Source organism: Neopelma chrysocephalum, unplaced genomic scaffold, assembly GCF_003984885.1.
Source record: "Neopelma chrysocephalum unplaced genomic scaffold, ASM398488v2 Primary Assembly neopelma1_23, whole genome shotgun sequence".
Classification (NCBI taxonomy): Eukaryota; Metazoa; Chordata; class Aves; order Passeriformes; family Pipridae; genus Neopelma; species Neopelma chrysocephalum.
Genome location: NW_020897691.1, coordinates 2,635,423 through 2,650,632, shown reverse-complemented (window position 1 = coordinate 2,650,632; position 15,210 = coordinate 2,635,423). Strand labels below are relative to the sequence as shown.

Genomic DNA, 15,210 nt, shown 5'->3' with positions numbered 1-15,210 from the left:
CTCCAATCGGGAAGCCTGGAGACAGACCATTTATAACGCTGCTGATGCTTTTGAGAAAGCACGCAGGATCACCCTTGAGGAGAAAAGACAACGCAGAAAGAATCGAGCCTTGCAGAATATACCACCTAAGGAGTCTTTCTGCTGTGTCTTTTGCAACCGGACATGCCTTTCTCGTATTGGCCTTTTTAGCCACCAACGCGCTTGCAAGAAACGTGGGTAGAGCCCTTCCCAAATCTTCGTTCGCGAAGCCTAGCCATGATTGCAATCTTAAGGTTTTTAGCATTATACCACATTATACTATCCTATTAGGGTAAAATAAACATGAGATTGTTAAATGGGGCATCTTTGGCAAGCATGTAACCACAGGCAACTTTTTGCAGACACCTGTTGAAGGATAACAGTTTTTCACAAATAAAAATCTCATCTCCTGCTTAGCTCCTCTATTAATAACGTATCACAGAAGATGTAAGATAGCTATCTTCAGAGACAAGCATTTGCATTAGAATTTAAAGTGTTCACACAGCAATGAAAGAAGCTGGAATTTTCCTATCAATGCAAGGCAACTTTATTTAGAATCTCTGCATTATTAAGAAATATTGACAGTACTCAGTGTTTGCATTTTATCCAATAGCTGCAATTACCATACACTGTGGTTGTGTAGTCCCTAATTACGACTTCCCATTTCAGATTTTCCAGTTCATGCTGTACAGTCTTAAGTTATGGACAGGTTTTTTTTCTTTCATAGCAAATTTCTACTCTTTTTCTGACAAGCTTTCCCAGTAACTTTGTGTGTTGTTTCTGAGCATTAGGTTTAAAACACTTAAATTCTCAGTGAAAACTTAAATTATTTTGTGATAGGGACTTTCTGATATCATTTTGTAAGTGATTTTGAGAGGAAAATTGATCATAGTTTTGTATCCATGCTGTACTCCTTGTTTGAGGAACTTCATCTCTATTGCACTCTGAAGGGTCCAATAACTACCTTTTTTTTCAAGTGATATTATCCAGCAATATCTTCTTCCATATGTATCTGAAATGCACACTAAATGTTCATCTTTCTTTGTTGCAGGTTTCATTTTGGCTAGGCTAGCTCTCTACATCTCTTTTACAGTGCTTTTATTTAATGCTGTTACTGTGTTGAGTACGGCTGTTAATTCCCTCTCAATTTATCAACTATTTCAGCATGTTCTATGATGAAAGACCTAAATGGACATCTTCTGGATGGCATCTTTCTTTACTGTATGATGTGATTTTATACATAGTCATGTTTGACAGTTTGGGATAGGCACTTCCCCTTCTGAGATTTGTAGTTGTGATGCCTGACTAGGCTGTCATCTGTTTCTGAAATAATGCTTCCCCAAGGAAGCAGGGAGACAGACAGCATGAATGGGAAATGTTATAAAAATGACTGTTTTCCTATTATCTTCTGGCCACCTGTGGTGATGCAAATGCTTTTTAAGGAAACAAAGACACTGGTTTCTTTCTGCTGAGTAGTAGCAGATGGTGGGACTTCACAGGTCAGAAGGAAGAGAAACTAGTGGCACCAAGACAGTATGTAATTTTAACTTATTTGCACTGTTTATGCCACTCTGAAAATTAGTAGAGAAACAGATTGCAAATAGACTCCTTCCTCAGAAGTCAGAGAGCCAAAAGAACTTTCCCAAGAACTGGTATCAACTAAGAGAATCCAAATTCAATTCCAAACTGCAACACAGAGCTTGCAACAGTGCAGCATTTCTTCAAGCATACTTTCAATGCTTGGGCATTAAATGTGTAAGACTGAATGTAGTTCCATTTTATGAAATTTGTCAAAGCAGTATATTGGAGGTCAATAGCGAATAAGACTTTAAAAGTTAACAAGTGAAAATTGTGGACTAGAACAGATTGTTAACCTGCTGTTTTAATCTTTGTTTGTAATGTAGCATACCATGGCAGTTCATTTTGGCTAAATCAAAGCCCCCATGTCTCCTCTTCCATTGCCCAATCACACTTTGTGACACCTTTTCTTTTGTGGTGAGCAGTTCTGAATATTTCTGAGTTTAATAAAATGGAAACAATTGGTTGATCACTTGCTGAAATATTGATTTTATGCTGTTTCCCGCCTTCCTTTTCTTTTTTCCTTTTTTTTTTTTTTATTTTAATTGCTTATTTATTTTATAGCTCTTAGCTCAGGCCCTGCAGTCTTCTTCTCTTTTTTTCCTTTTTCTTTCTTCTATCTGCTTAGTTGTGGTGATGTTACTGGATACACTTTCAACTGAGACAGTTTATATGTAGGATGTTGCTAGGTCTTTTGCAGAGAATATTGCTTACCTGCTTGTTATTCTGAAGAGCTGCTGCAAGAGGCATATACTGTATGTTAAGTTTACACGATCTGTTTGAAATTTTGAGAATCATTGTGCATAAGGTCAAGGTGGTCACCCTGTTACCTCTAGAGATCTTTATATTTTATGACTGTCTGTACATTAGTTCACTTTCTTAAGAATTTCAGCCATAAAACAATGTCTATTTTCTAGCTTGGAACTGAGAATACAGAGGGAGTTGAGTTTGTGCATATTACACGTCTCTTTCCAAAAGAAAGTTTTTATAGTAGTAATAATCACATTGTCAAATTGAATAGAGGTGAAAGGAATTTTCTAAGTTTTATTTGGGCAATTCAAATTTGTCAGAATCCAAGCTTTTTGTGGAACTGTGTCAATACGAGTGAAAACAACTCCTGATAGAGAAACTTCTTGTCTCGGCTTACATTTTTTGGAGGGTTAATGAGAAAGTATGAACCGTCAGGTCATCCAAGTAACAGCTAATAATGTAGTGGTCTTGGGATGTGGCCTTCCAAGTGGGAGTTCAAACTGGATGTGGCTAGATCTTGATATTCTTCTATTTTGTAAAAAGCTAGCTACTGTTCCCCCTTCCAAGAAAAGTTTGTTGTAAGCTCAGCAGTTCAATCTATTCAGCTGTATTTAACGCAAAGTTATTGGTGAATAGAAAGACCTAAACAATAACTCTGGAACAGAGTGAACATTGATGTGGGAATCTGAAATTCAGTTTCCAGATTTCTTTCCCCATGAGAGCCCTAACTGCAGGGCTATTGGCTCTTTTTGCCTCTCATATTACTGGGATATGGTGTTGAATCCTGAGCAAAGTCTAATGGGATCAAACAAGTTTTTTCTTTTTTGTTGAGGAAGTTAGTCATTTCATGGGAAATAAATGTTTCATGATTTTTGAGACAGTGTTTTTAAATTAATTGTTGGGGCAAATTGGTTCTCTGACAAGAAGAAAACCTACTTAAATAAAATGCTTATGCATCAAATTTAGTTCATGAGGATAAAGTGCTGCTTCAGCTATACATTAAAGCATTATGAAGGACTTGCTGTTTTTCAACCTTGAAAGGCATCTGTGCTCACTGTTACAGCCAAAGGTAGTACCAGTTGAGAGCCACGTTTAATCATTGCTCTGGTTCTGTCAGTGGCAAGACAGAGCTTTGTTACTGAACGTCTCCTCAAAAAGTGAACCACTTTCCCCATTCTTCATAGTATTGATTTCTTTATTTTAAAAGCTGCTTAAAATAAAGCAGTCTCCTGCTGAGCAGAGCATTTTGAGGTAGTCTGGCTCTAGTTTCTCAAACTAAAACCTTGCTTCTTCAATTAACTATTTGTATGCAGTACAGAACATGCAATTGGCTTTCTTTCATTTTAGAGACTGTATACTTAGTATACTAGAATGATTAAACTTCCCAAATGGAAAAAAAATAAATTCTTTCCATGCATTTGAAGCAGGCTAAATGACAAGCAATTATGTACAAATGCGGTACAAACTCTCTGGAACTCTTAGCCCGGAAAACATCTCTGAGACAGGGAGTCTGATCTCTTCTTATCCCAAGGACCATAAAATGTAATTCTGCTATGAGTTTCCCGAGTTCCATTTTAAATGCAGAGTAATTCCTCTACCCACTCCTCCACTTACTTCTATTGAAAGACTGTAATCCAGACTGATTTGATGAGTAGGAACCTTCTTGTAACTCCCAGTCTGTGTTTAATCCTGGCCCGTTTATACCTGTCTGCAAACATGCTGACACTTCTGTCCTCTCCTTTTCAGGATAACTTTGATTGTTTGGGGTTCTAGTGAAACGTTTTTCAAGTTTACTATTTGAAAATAAATTTCTTACAAGATAGAACCCAATTACATTAATGCTTGATACAGGAGCCATCAGGCAAGTTAGTACCAATGCACTTTCATTTAAAAAAGTTTAGAGGTACTGCTAATGTACTTTTCCTGTCTACTGCTGTGCTGACCTGAAGAGCAGAGGTTACTCTTGATAGCAGAGTGTTTCTGTACTGCCTTACCTTTTCTGCCTGCGTTTTTGTTTTTGGTTTTTTTCCTTGTTGACAAGTATTGTCAAAATACTTCTGGTCAGATTTTTCTCCCCATTGATTCTCACATTGCTAATTAATGCTTTTGCAGCCATTTTGGACAAATGTGTGTACACTTATTGCTATTTCAACTCCATCTCTTGTACTTTTTTTAAAGCATTTCTCACAATGGCTTTGTTTTTTGAACTGGAAGCATATAAACAGCTGATTAAAAACTGAAGTGACATTGAGCAGAAGGTTGTATTATCTGTATATCTCCAGGAACAATGAAGCATACATTCAAGGTTTCATATTATATTCCAACAGTGAGGGATATACTAATCTGTAATTCAGCCTGTGGCCCCGGGAACAAATCTCGTCTCTGTGTGAAAAATGTGTGACCCCTTTTTCTGAAAGCTCCAGGCCCACCAGAGTGACTTTTGATGTTTGCTTTAGGCCTAGATCATGGCCTTAGTTCTGGGTTCACCAGCGTCTTTCTGTGTGTCATTTGCTAGCGGCCTTTTCTTTGAGTAGCTTACAGCATTAGTTTCCATTTTTAAAGACTAGCTGGAAAACATATCCTCAGCTCAAGCAGTGAAGGAACATATTTAATATTTAATCTGTTATGTACTTGAAATGCAACACTGTGGTACCAGAGAACAAAAAGTTGTTACAAAAAGCCATTCTTTGTGCATACTTAAAGCTGTCTGGGAAGAGAGTGAGTTAAACTACAGACCTGACTCTCTGTGATTCTAAATGCTAGATCTCTAAGTGGTAAAATGGATATTGATTAGGTACCGTCAGATCCTGCAGGCAGTTTGCCTTGCCCCTGTGCAGATACTCTGCACTTTTAAGAACCATTGGAAAGTGCTGTGTAAGGATGTGTGGAAACAAAAACTCTTCTTGACATCGTGTTTAGTGCACCGGACTCAGACAGCTTTAAGCATTCAATGTCTGACCAGAAATGAGTCTGAATAAGTAAGACTGGGATCATTCATTACAAGGATACATATGTAATTTTTCCCTCAAAAGAGATGCTTTAAAAACTAAATAGTGGAGTCTGAGCAAGATGACGTGGAAATCCCAGATGTATTCAAAGTTTGATCACGGTAAGCATATTCACTGATAATTACCAAAAATTCCCTCTGAAATTATAAGATTGAAGGAGAAAAAGTTGAATGTGGAAATCTAGGATCATGGATAATTGTGCTACAATTATTAATGTTAAAAGCAAATCTAGACTTTTTAATTTGGATTATTTTGTTTCTTTTGCTTGAACAGTAGTTTAACATCATAGAATTGACTGCATATACCTTTCTTCTAACTGTTCTAACAATCTGATAATGGCATTTATGGCATTATCAGATTTGGAAAAGGAAAATAGGATGGTTTAGTATAGTAACTGACAAGGAACCAAAGTCAAACAAAGGATTAGATTTTGGACTGTAGCTTCACTAGATGGAAATTGGTACATTGAGATGATTCGTCTCTTTTGAAGGGCATGAAAGCAGAGACAGGGTTAATCTTCTCCATTTTAAGGTGTAAATTATGGACTATCAACTTCAAGTCTAGAGCTTCAGAATGCCTTTCTGTCATGAGGTTTTTCATATTTTAAATTATGTTTATAACCTTGAAAATAATCTGAAAGTAGTTGCTGGTAAATGACTTGTTTAAATGTTGAAAGTTGATACATTTTCATTGTAGTGCAAGTTCCTCTGAGGCATTTTTGGACGTCTAAATTTCTATTACATAATGAGTTTATTCCATTGTCTTTCTCTGTGCTGAATAATGAATGAAAAAAGACCCCCCCAAATGCAATACAAACAAATGCTGTTTTTTATATTCACAAACAAAGCTCCCACGCTGGGTTGAGAGTCAGTTATGGAGTTGTGTGATGTCTTAATTTATAACTGCTCATATGTTATATGCTGCAAATTATATCAGCAGGAACATAGGTACTTCATATTTTATTACCTTCATAATGTATCCCATCTGTACAATAATTCTGGGCTATTTTTTTAAATAAATCTCAATTCCTGTAGACTAAACGTACTTCAAAATTCTGTTATTAAATGATTCTTATTGAAGAACTGGCATGTTGAAATGTCATGTCCAAGACCAGTTTAACTGTTTGTCTTCATCATTCATGCTATGTCAGTATTATCTACAGTCTGTTGTCTTTTGTTTTATTGCCCTGTAATGCTATTGAAAGTCAACTGTGCTTAACCAGTTAATGCTCTGCAGAGTATGTTCTTCCCTGTGTTCCCTTGACTGTGTAAGGTAGTAGAGTGGGCAAGAAAAAAATTGTGCTGGTTTGCCTCAATGGCCTTTTTGAATCTTATTTTCCTATGTGTTTTTGAGATTTAAATGGTGCAGAAACATGACAAATAGCAAAATCCATCACCTTTTCTTTATCTTTACACAGTATGTACAGGTATAACTTTTCCTCACCTTTTTACTCAAACAGTACTGGAAATTGAGCAGAAACTCAGAAGCACATATCCTCTAAAAAGCTGGAATTACACAAAGGGAAGGAATTAAGTTACTCAAAGGACTGCATTAATCAAGCCTTTTTGCATGTTCAAATGCAGTAACATTCTAATGGAAAGGACAGGCTTTTCAAGGAACATAATGTTCAGGGCTAGGTCAAGAACCTGACCTTATTTTTTATTAAGCTTTTTATCCATTTAATTTTACCTTTTTCTAAGGTCTATATATATGTCTGGATTTTTGCCATGTTTTTCATGATGGGAAGGTCTAATGAGCTTCCTTTGAGCCTGACTGGGGCACTCTCTGGAAACCAAGACTTTTAACTTTATAACGAGTATTTATCTGCTTCACGTAACTTGCTCTCAATAGAACATTATCATCCTTATCACAATTTATTTTTAGGCAAGTAAAAACTTGGTCACATAGAATAATGATTATTGCAAGAAAAAAAATATCATTTTCTTCTTCCCTCTGAAAATCTCTTCAAAGTCTAGTATCTCTCAAATTTAAAAAAAAAGAAAAAAATTTTAATCTAAAAATGAAATATGTAGCATGAAAATATATATTACCAATGTTTTACTCAGGCGACAGCATGAATGAAGTCTAATGAACATCATCTTTGTATGCAGGTCTTACTGTGATATGACTGTATTTTCATCCTGTGACTTGATTTTTTTTTCCAGTTTTGTACTGCAGTATTTGCATCTTTCCAGGTCACTTAATAGGATACTCATGCGGTTGCTGTGAATGATCTTTATAGAATTTACAGAATTCTAAAAGTTTAATCACAAGATGTGCATGTTGATGCATACTAGGAGTCACAAGAATAACTACTTGAATTGTGGTCATTTAAAATCTTTCTGTTGGTTTAAAGCATAAGTTTACCCTGGTTTTCATCAGACAGTCTTTATGTGTCCTACTTTTAATCACAGAATCAAACTCAAAGCTATTGAGTAATAAGGATATAAAGTGATTTGAGCCCCTAGAGGACCAAAAATACTTTTAGCTGTTAATTTGTTGATTTTGGGTTTTTTTAATTGTACTCCAAAAGAAACCCCACCTTTTTACCTGTCTTTCGAAGAATATGAAAATGGAAATGATAAAAATAGGGCTGCAAAGAGTAAGTACATCAGTTTAATTTATGCTGAAATAATCCTGCTCATTTTCCTTGCTTGTGCATTTAGTGTAAAAGGGTTATGTAGAGCGTGGACTGAAATATTTTTCTCTAAGTGATAAAACTAGCTGTATGGAACCAGTCATGATATACAGAATATGTTATCTCTCTAAGAAAGGAAGTGGAAAAGAGTTCCTTATGCTCAAAATGATGCTGAGCTGTATCCTAGCATGTCGTTGTGCTGTAGATAACTAAAAACTTAATGTGCTGTTAACAAAATAGTTCTTTTAATATGGATTTATTTTAAGTCTTTTTTAGAAGATGAAGAGCATAAAACCAAACCTGCCTTGATATAGGGATGGATATTGATTTATTTGTACTGGAAAAAAAAGCTTAGATATTTTAAGCTTGTATTTCTATATGAACTTCTCAACCTTTTTTTTTTTTTTTTTAATAATCACAGCAAGACCAGCTTTATACTTGGGCTGCAGTCAGCCAACCCACACATTCAACAGATTACGTTGAAGGAAGCTTTCCAAGGAGAATTCCATCTGCATGGCCCCCACTCAAAGACTCAAAGGAAGAACAAAGACTCAAAGTTTCGGAAGAAGGTATAGTTCAGACAAGATAAATGTATAGCATAGGGGAAGATGCTATCTTTTAGAATCCAAAATATAAGCTTAATATCTTAACCACTAACAAACACCCAGCTTTGAAGATCTTGGATTAGCATCAGAAATAATGTTAGCTAGTATGAATCTAATAAAAACTATTCAGCAAAAATGTATTCTTTTTGTTAACAACGAAGATGTGTATCTGGCAACTGCTGATTTAGTGGAGTTTACCAGGTGTGACCTTTGTTCTTTTCCAGTTTACATACCTCCAGAGACATGAAATATGGATTCTTTTCTTAAAAATATGGAAAACTTCAGAAGCCCACTGGTGGTATACTGCAGGTTATTAGAGTGGTGTAAGGTTTTCCTTTGTAGATTCAGCAGTCCTATGCTGACAGAGGGGTAGGAAAAGTGTATCTGGAAAAAATAAATTGAGATCTTGTTTACAAAGTCAGTTTATCTTAAAATTTGTGAGGTTATGCTATCAGCCAAATTTCTGCAATCTTCTTCATGCTTATTAAGAGCTTTGTTTAAGATGGGAATTAAAACAAAATCAACCAAAAAACCCCAACCCTCTCTTGTAGCTCACAAAGAAATTTAGAAGAGAATTTCAAACCTGTTTTCTGTTAGTAGTGTTGATGCACAAATACCACAGGTTCTTGGAGGCTTTGCTTTCCATTAGTTAGTGTTCAGCAGCTCAACACTTCTGGACTGCATTCTTCCCCATGCCCTTCACGGAGAGCCACTGGATATTCTCAAATTTTCCATTTTTTTACCACTCCTATTTTTCATTGCTGAGATTTGAAGAATTAAGTCATTATTTCAACAGATCTCCTTGTATTGCTTGTAGCCTTTGGGTGGAGTTAATTTCAGATTTACTTCTCTATTTATGCTGTGACTTTTACCTGTTGGACAGCAAGGAAACATTTCTGTATTAATCTCACTCGTTCGGTATGGAATGCTGCAGTACTAATCAACTGGATTGTTGAGCTAGTTCAGCTTTTAAGTAATGATGCTGTACTCGATCAAGGTGCTGCCATATGCGGTAGTAGAATTCATTACCACTACTCTAAAAGCTGTGTTTCTCAACTTGGAGACAGCCACTGGATGTGTGATCAGAGTATTTATGAACATACTCTGTACTCAAAAAGCAAAAGGGTGAATTTATTTTCATTTTATTTTCAGGTTTTAGCCCAGCATAGGCTGGTGCAAGTAAAAAACACTTTCGTGCTCTAAAATCTAGAAGAAAATTGATTACATGAAGTATTTTGAAATGTAAAGATACACTTGAAAGTGCATTTCTACCAAAACAATAATATTAATTATTTTAAAATGTGTTCATATTATACATGGTTTATTTTCCTCCTATATTGTTCTATTTAATACTATACCTACTACATGGATGTATTGTGTACAGGACTTGTCTGTTCCTTATCTCAACCCCTGCTCTCAAAAAATTGCAAAAAGGTTAAGAACATAGAGTTGAAAACAAAGTGGCAAACTGTGTGTTCTGACTATTTCAAAATGCAGCATAAATAGTTCTTAATATTTATTTATTGAAATTTTGGGTGTGATTTTTTCAGTGTAGGGCATGGAGGGAAAAGGAAAAATTGTAATTCTGAATAAAACTCAGATAGATAATTTAACTTTTCTTTGATTGTTCATGTGTTTGCCATTTGGAAGAACCTGGAAGTGAGTGATGTGAAACCTGAGGATAAACACCTTTCCCATTTTATGTATATGAACCATTGAAAGGTATAGAAGATGAACATTTTTTTAAAAGGTTTAAATTATTGTGTGCAGGGTAGCTGTATTTTGTATTATATATAATTATTACTGTCTGGATTAAACAGATAAAATATTAACACTAGAAACAATGGTTCATAAACAAAAACGTGTTTTAGACAAAAATATTGATAGAGAAAGGAATGCAGCAGAATATTTTTATATAGAGAATATTTGTTTTTATTATGCACGTTAGCATGAAGACAATAGTAGGCCTTCAAGTTTTAAGTAAGGCAAGATGAAATTCTGCAAGATCTTAGGTAATCTTTCCTAAATTAACAAAGTAGTTAATCATCTGTTTAGTACAGTATGTATTAAATACTTTTGCTGTATGCTCTGTATCATGTGGAGCATTTTTGGGCGTGAGGAAAGGGCTATTAGAGTGGTCAGGAGGTTTTGAGGGGTTTTTTATCAGGTTGATTGTTGTTTGTCTGTTGTTTTTTTTTTTTAATTTGTTTTAGTTTTTTATTTTGGGAGGGTTTTTTTAGGTTGGTTATTTATTTAAAAACTGAAGTTTGGAAATGCCTAATATGAATTTGGGTTCAAGTCAGCAGATACTTATGCCAAAAACATTTTTCATTTCTGGATTCAGAGAAGGTTTTGCACAAAATGAGTCAACATCACGAAGAAGATCAACGTGTATGCAACTAATTTTCTATCTGAATATTCAAAATCTGTTCCTGACACTGCTTATGGCATTTCAGTATACCATTCTCACATCTCAGCACATTGCCTGAATCTAAACTCAACAGGGTATTTGAAATCCAATTATTTTAATGTTTTGCTGTGGACATTATTCTACTTAACATATAGGAAAAGGAAAATAAACAGGGACTAGAGTCCAATCATCCTATCTCCCATGTGACTGTTTTAACTACTTGTGAAGAGACTCAAAGACTATGCAACTTCTGCAACATGAAACAGTCCCAGGACAATAAACATCTCTGTGGGTTTACAACCTGAAATCTAAGTTAGTCTTTTTAAAAGAAAAAATCTAAACCCAAAAAAGTTACCAAAAAAATAAGGTTTGGTTTGGTTTAAAGGATTGGTTTCATTTGTCATTTAGCACTCTTTTCCTTTCCTTAGCCTTTTTTTTCTTTTTCTTTTTTTTTTTTTTAATCTGTGGTGGTAGTGTTTGACAGTTTTCTTTCATTTTGCTTAACAAAACTAAAATGCTGTTAGTTTGCTGGAAATATATTGTATTTGCTAAATTTTGTCAAGCTAGCCTTGAAGTTAACTGCTTGTATCACCCTGACTTCACCTTATATTAAAACCCTTTTTAGAATAAAACTTGTGTGAGGTAAAAATAAACTAGACAAATCTGTCAAATTGTTATATACAGTCTAATAGATAGGAGCAGTCTGTTAGTATTTTTTAAGTACTTTTGAGTAAGGGAGGTTGTTGTGCTAATTTGCATGACAGAAAACATTGTCATGTGTGTAAATGTCTAGTACTAGAAAATCAGCAAACAATAAACATCTTGTGAGGAAAGACAAAATGAATATGAAAATTTCTCTCAACCACAGAGAAATCTAAAATCTAAATGATGAGTTATTTCCTGTAAATGGCAGCCTATCCAAATCTGAGTAAAAAAAAATTGATTGTTAATTTTCAAGGGATAGCATTGCAGTATAATTGACATTGGCAATGAAAGTTCTCCCTTGTATGTCTCACCTCCCAACAGATGGGATTGTCAGAAAGCTGTGAGGAGGTCAAATATCTAGGAATTATGAATAACAGAATCACAGGTTATGCTGAGTTGGAAGGGACCCATCAGGATCACTGAGTCCAATTCCTGGCCTGGCACAGGACCATTCCCAAGAGTCACACCATGTGCCTGAGAGTATTGTCCAAACTCTTCTTGAACTCTGTCAGTCTTGGTGCAGTGACCACTTTCCTGGGGAGCCTGTTCCAGTGCCCAACCACTCTCTGGGTGAGGAACCTTTTTCTAATATCCAACCTAAACCTCCCCTGCCACAACTTCAGGCCATTCCCTCGGCTTTTGCACTGGTCACCACAGAGAAGAGATCAGAGCCTGCCCCTTCTCTTCCCCTCACAAGGAGGTTGTAGACTGCAATGAGGCCTCCCCTCAGTATCCTCTTCTAACCAGAAGTTCTGGATCACAGCTGCTTCACTCTTTCTGAAAATGGACAAGATATTTCCCTGTTGAATAGTGGTATCTTTAAAAGATACGAGAAGGATACAACACAATGTATTCTATGGGCAGGTGTAACAAAAATATTTCTATTCTTGTCATGAGTACAAAATTAGGTTATAATCAGTAAAGAGGCATCATGAGCAGTAGCTACTAAACTGGGTAGATATCTTTGCATTGTGTAGCTGCTATGGAGTTGTTTGTTTATTTGTTTTTTCTCATTATTTCCTATCAGGTAAGGAAACTGAGGCACAGTGAGGTTCTTTAAGGTCAGAAAAGTACTCTGGTTTTAAAATAAGAAACAGAATCTAGTTGTGGAGTGTCTCATGTTTTGCTGCCCTTTTTGAGATCTGTATCACTACCAATGTCATTGTAGAAATTTCAAAGTTTTGGTAGGGCAGAAGAGGGCCAGTGAAGGATATGAAAAAGACAACATAGCTGGCAACAGTCATCAGTTTTAAGGACAGCATAAGAACCTTCCCATGACCTTCTGTGGAATGTGTATAATAGAGCCATAAGTAAATCTTTTTCTTTTAATCAGAAATTTTGATCAATCAAAATGGACTTCTTTCAAGTTTAAGATGGTAACATTTAACATTGTGTCATAATCATACATGTTGCAAATTGAATTTAGCCTGGCTTTATTTATACATATAACCTGTTCCATTGATTTTAGAGATAATTTGGAAATTGGGACAGTTAGCACTGTTTTCTTTCTGACTCTACCCTCCTTTCATGAATTTTTTAATGTCTTTTGAAAGATCAATGAATTTTTTAAATATAGAAGTTTAAAATCTGTATCTTCTTTTCAAATTCAGAGTTGAAATCTACAGTCCTAGAAACAGAGAAGCAATGCATAGATGATGTTCAGCGAGTACAGGTAAGATTCTAACAGAGATATTATACCTATCATTTTTTAAAACCAGTGCAAAAGCAGTACTTCTTTCAGACATTTTTGAAATAGTTTGGTGCACTGAATGTTCTGAATGAAAACATGGAGTTTTTGGTATGCTCCTTGGTGTATTTTGGTACCGAGATTGAAGGTTCCTGCCTGCCTAAGGTGATTCTTACAAAATTTTATTGTTCACACAGAAGTAAATTAACACTATGTCTGGTGGCATTACTAAGCAATAATAAGCAATAGTAATAGAAGATCTGGTTATATTAGCTAATCTACAAAAGTTCATGTAAGTATAAATGTCAAAGATTTTTTTTTTCTGACTGTCCGCTGCATCTTATAAAGGTGGTAGTAAGGGAATAGGTTTAGGATACCATGCTGGACTTAAACAAGTGATGATATAATACTGGGACAGTCTGGGTTAAACCTGTGCAAGATAAACACAGTCTGTTTTATCTTTTTAGCATGTCACCATATATGTTCTATTCTTCATTAAAGGTGATGCAATTTGATGAGGTTGAGGAACTTCAAATTTTGTTTCCTCGAAAAACTAGCTACTAGACTTATCTTACTAGGTAATAAAACCATTCAGTTGTTTTGGAAGTCATTAGAAGGAAGGCAAAGTTCTGTTTTTCTGAAATACTTGTTTGAAACAAGGAGTGACCAAAAGCCCTTGAAATCTCTTGTTTGCCTGTTCTTCTTTGCTCCCTTCCTTGTTTCCTCTCCTGGGTTTGTTTTTCTGTGTGGTGTGTTTGGTTTTTTGGTTTTTTGGGTTTTTTTGTTAGTGACAAGATGGTTCAAACATCACTGCATTAAGCAGCACTTGTGAAAATGATCAGTAATTTGTTTTTTGGGGAGAAAATAAGGAATGCCTAGGCAAATGCATACTACTGATCATTAGACTTGCAAATTTAATTTGGGCTTGATCACATCTTTTATGAGCCATGTGTGGGGAGAGTAGGTGTATTAACGTTATGGCTTCTATCTTGCCAAACAACATTAAAGTAGGTCTTCTAGTTGGTTACCTAAATTCTTCTACCTCCATAGTAAGGAACATTTTAAAACTAGAGCCCATTAATTAAAATAATAATATATATATATAATGACCAGTCTTCGTGAACGAAGATTTTGGGAAAGGTCTTTGACCTTTCAAGCCTGCGCAATGGATTTTTTAGGTGAGACACAGCATGCGCTGAACTGAGCTCACCCTTTAATCCTAAGGTTCATCTGCCGGGGCCAAGCAAGCTTGGACAATGGCAGTGAGGTCCTCAGGAAGTAGGTTTGTTTAGAGTGACCTTCTCATAGATGGATGGCCTCACAGGGCTAACGAGCTCCATCTGCCCGGGGGACCAGGAATCGAACCTGGGTCGCAGTGGTGAGAGTGCTGCATCTTAACCACTAGGCCACCAGGGGTCCAATTATTATGAAGTTATCCTACATTGCAGTATTTTAAATTCAACCTAAAATATATCTGTCCCGTGCTATTTTTATATTTGTTACCCACTAGCAATGGTTTCTACTATTTACTTTGGAAAAGTACTTTTTCCTATACTTCCAGAAAGTTATTGTACATAAGGAGCATATTTAATCTGTCTCTAAGATTTTAATTCATTGCAAGACACAATGTATATGAAAGGTTTTCTTTTTGGAAATATAATTAACTGAAATATGTTTATGAACGCCTAGGTATCTTACTTAAAAAAAATAAATAATTATTATGATATTTACTATGAGAATGAAGTTAAACCAGCAACACTAGAGCATTGTGTGATTTCTTGAACAAATAACATTTACTTCAGGTTGGGAGC

General features: G+C 35.5%; 1 protein-coding gene across 2 annotated transcripts in view; it reads left to right on the top strand.

Moving 5' to 3' along the window:
* FMN2 (formin 2) overlaps positions 1-15,210 on the top strand; it is a 185,651-nt gene that overhangs the window by 50,170 nt on the left and 120,271 nt on the right. For both annotated transcript variants that reach the window (XM_027684504.1, XM_027684496.1), the window contains exons 4-5: positions 8,414-8,561; positions 13,323-13,384. In XM_027684504.1, the coding sequence (XP_027540305.1) occupies positions 8,414-8,561; positions 13,323-13,384 (210 nt within the window). The remainder of the gene's footprint in view (positions 1-8,413; positions 8,562-13,322; positions 13,385-15,210) is intronic.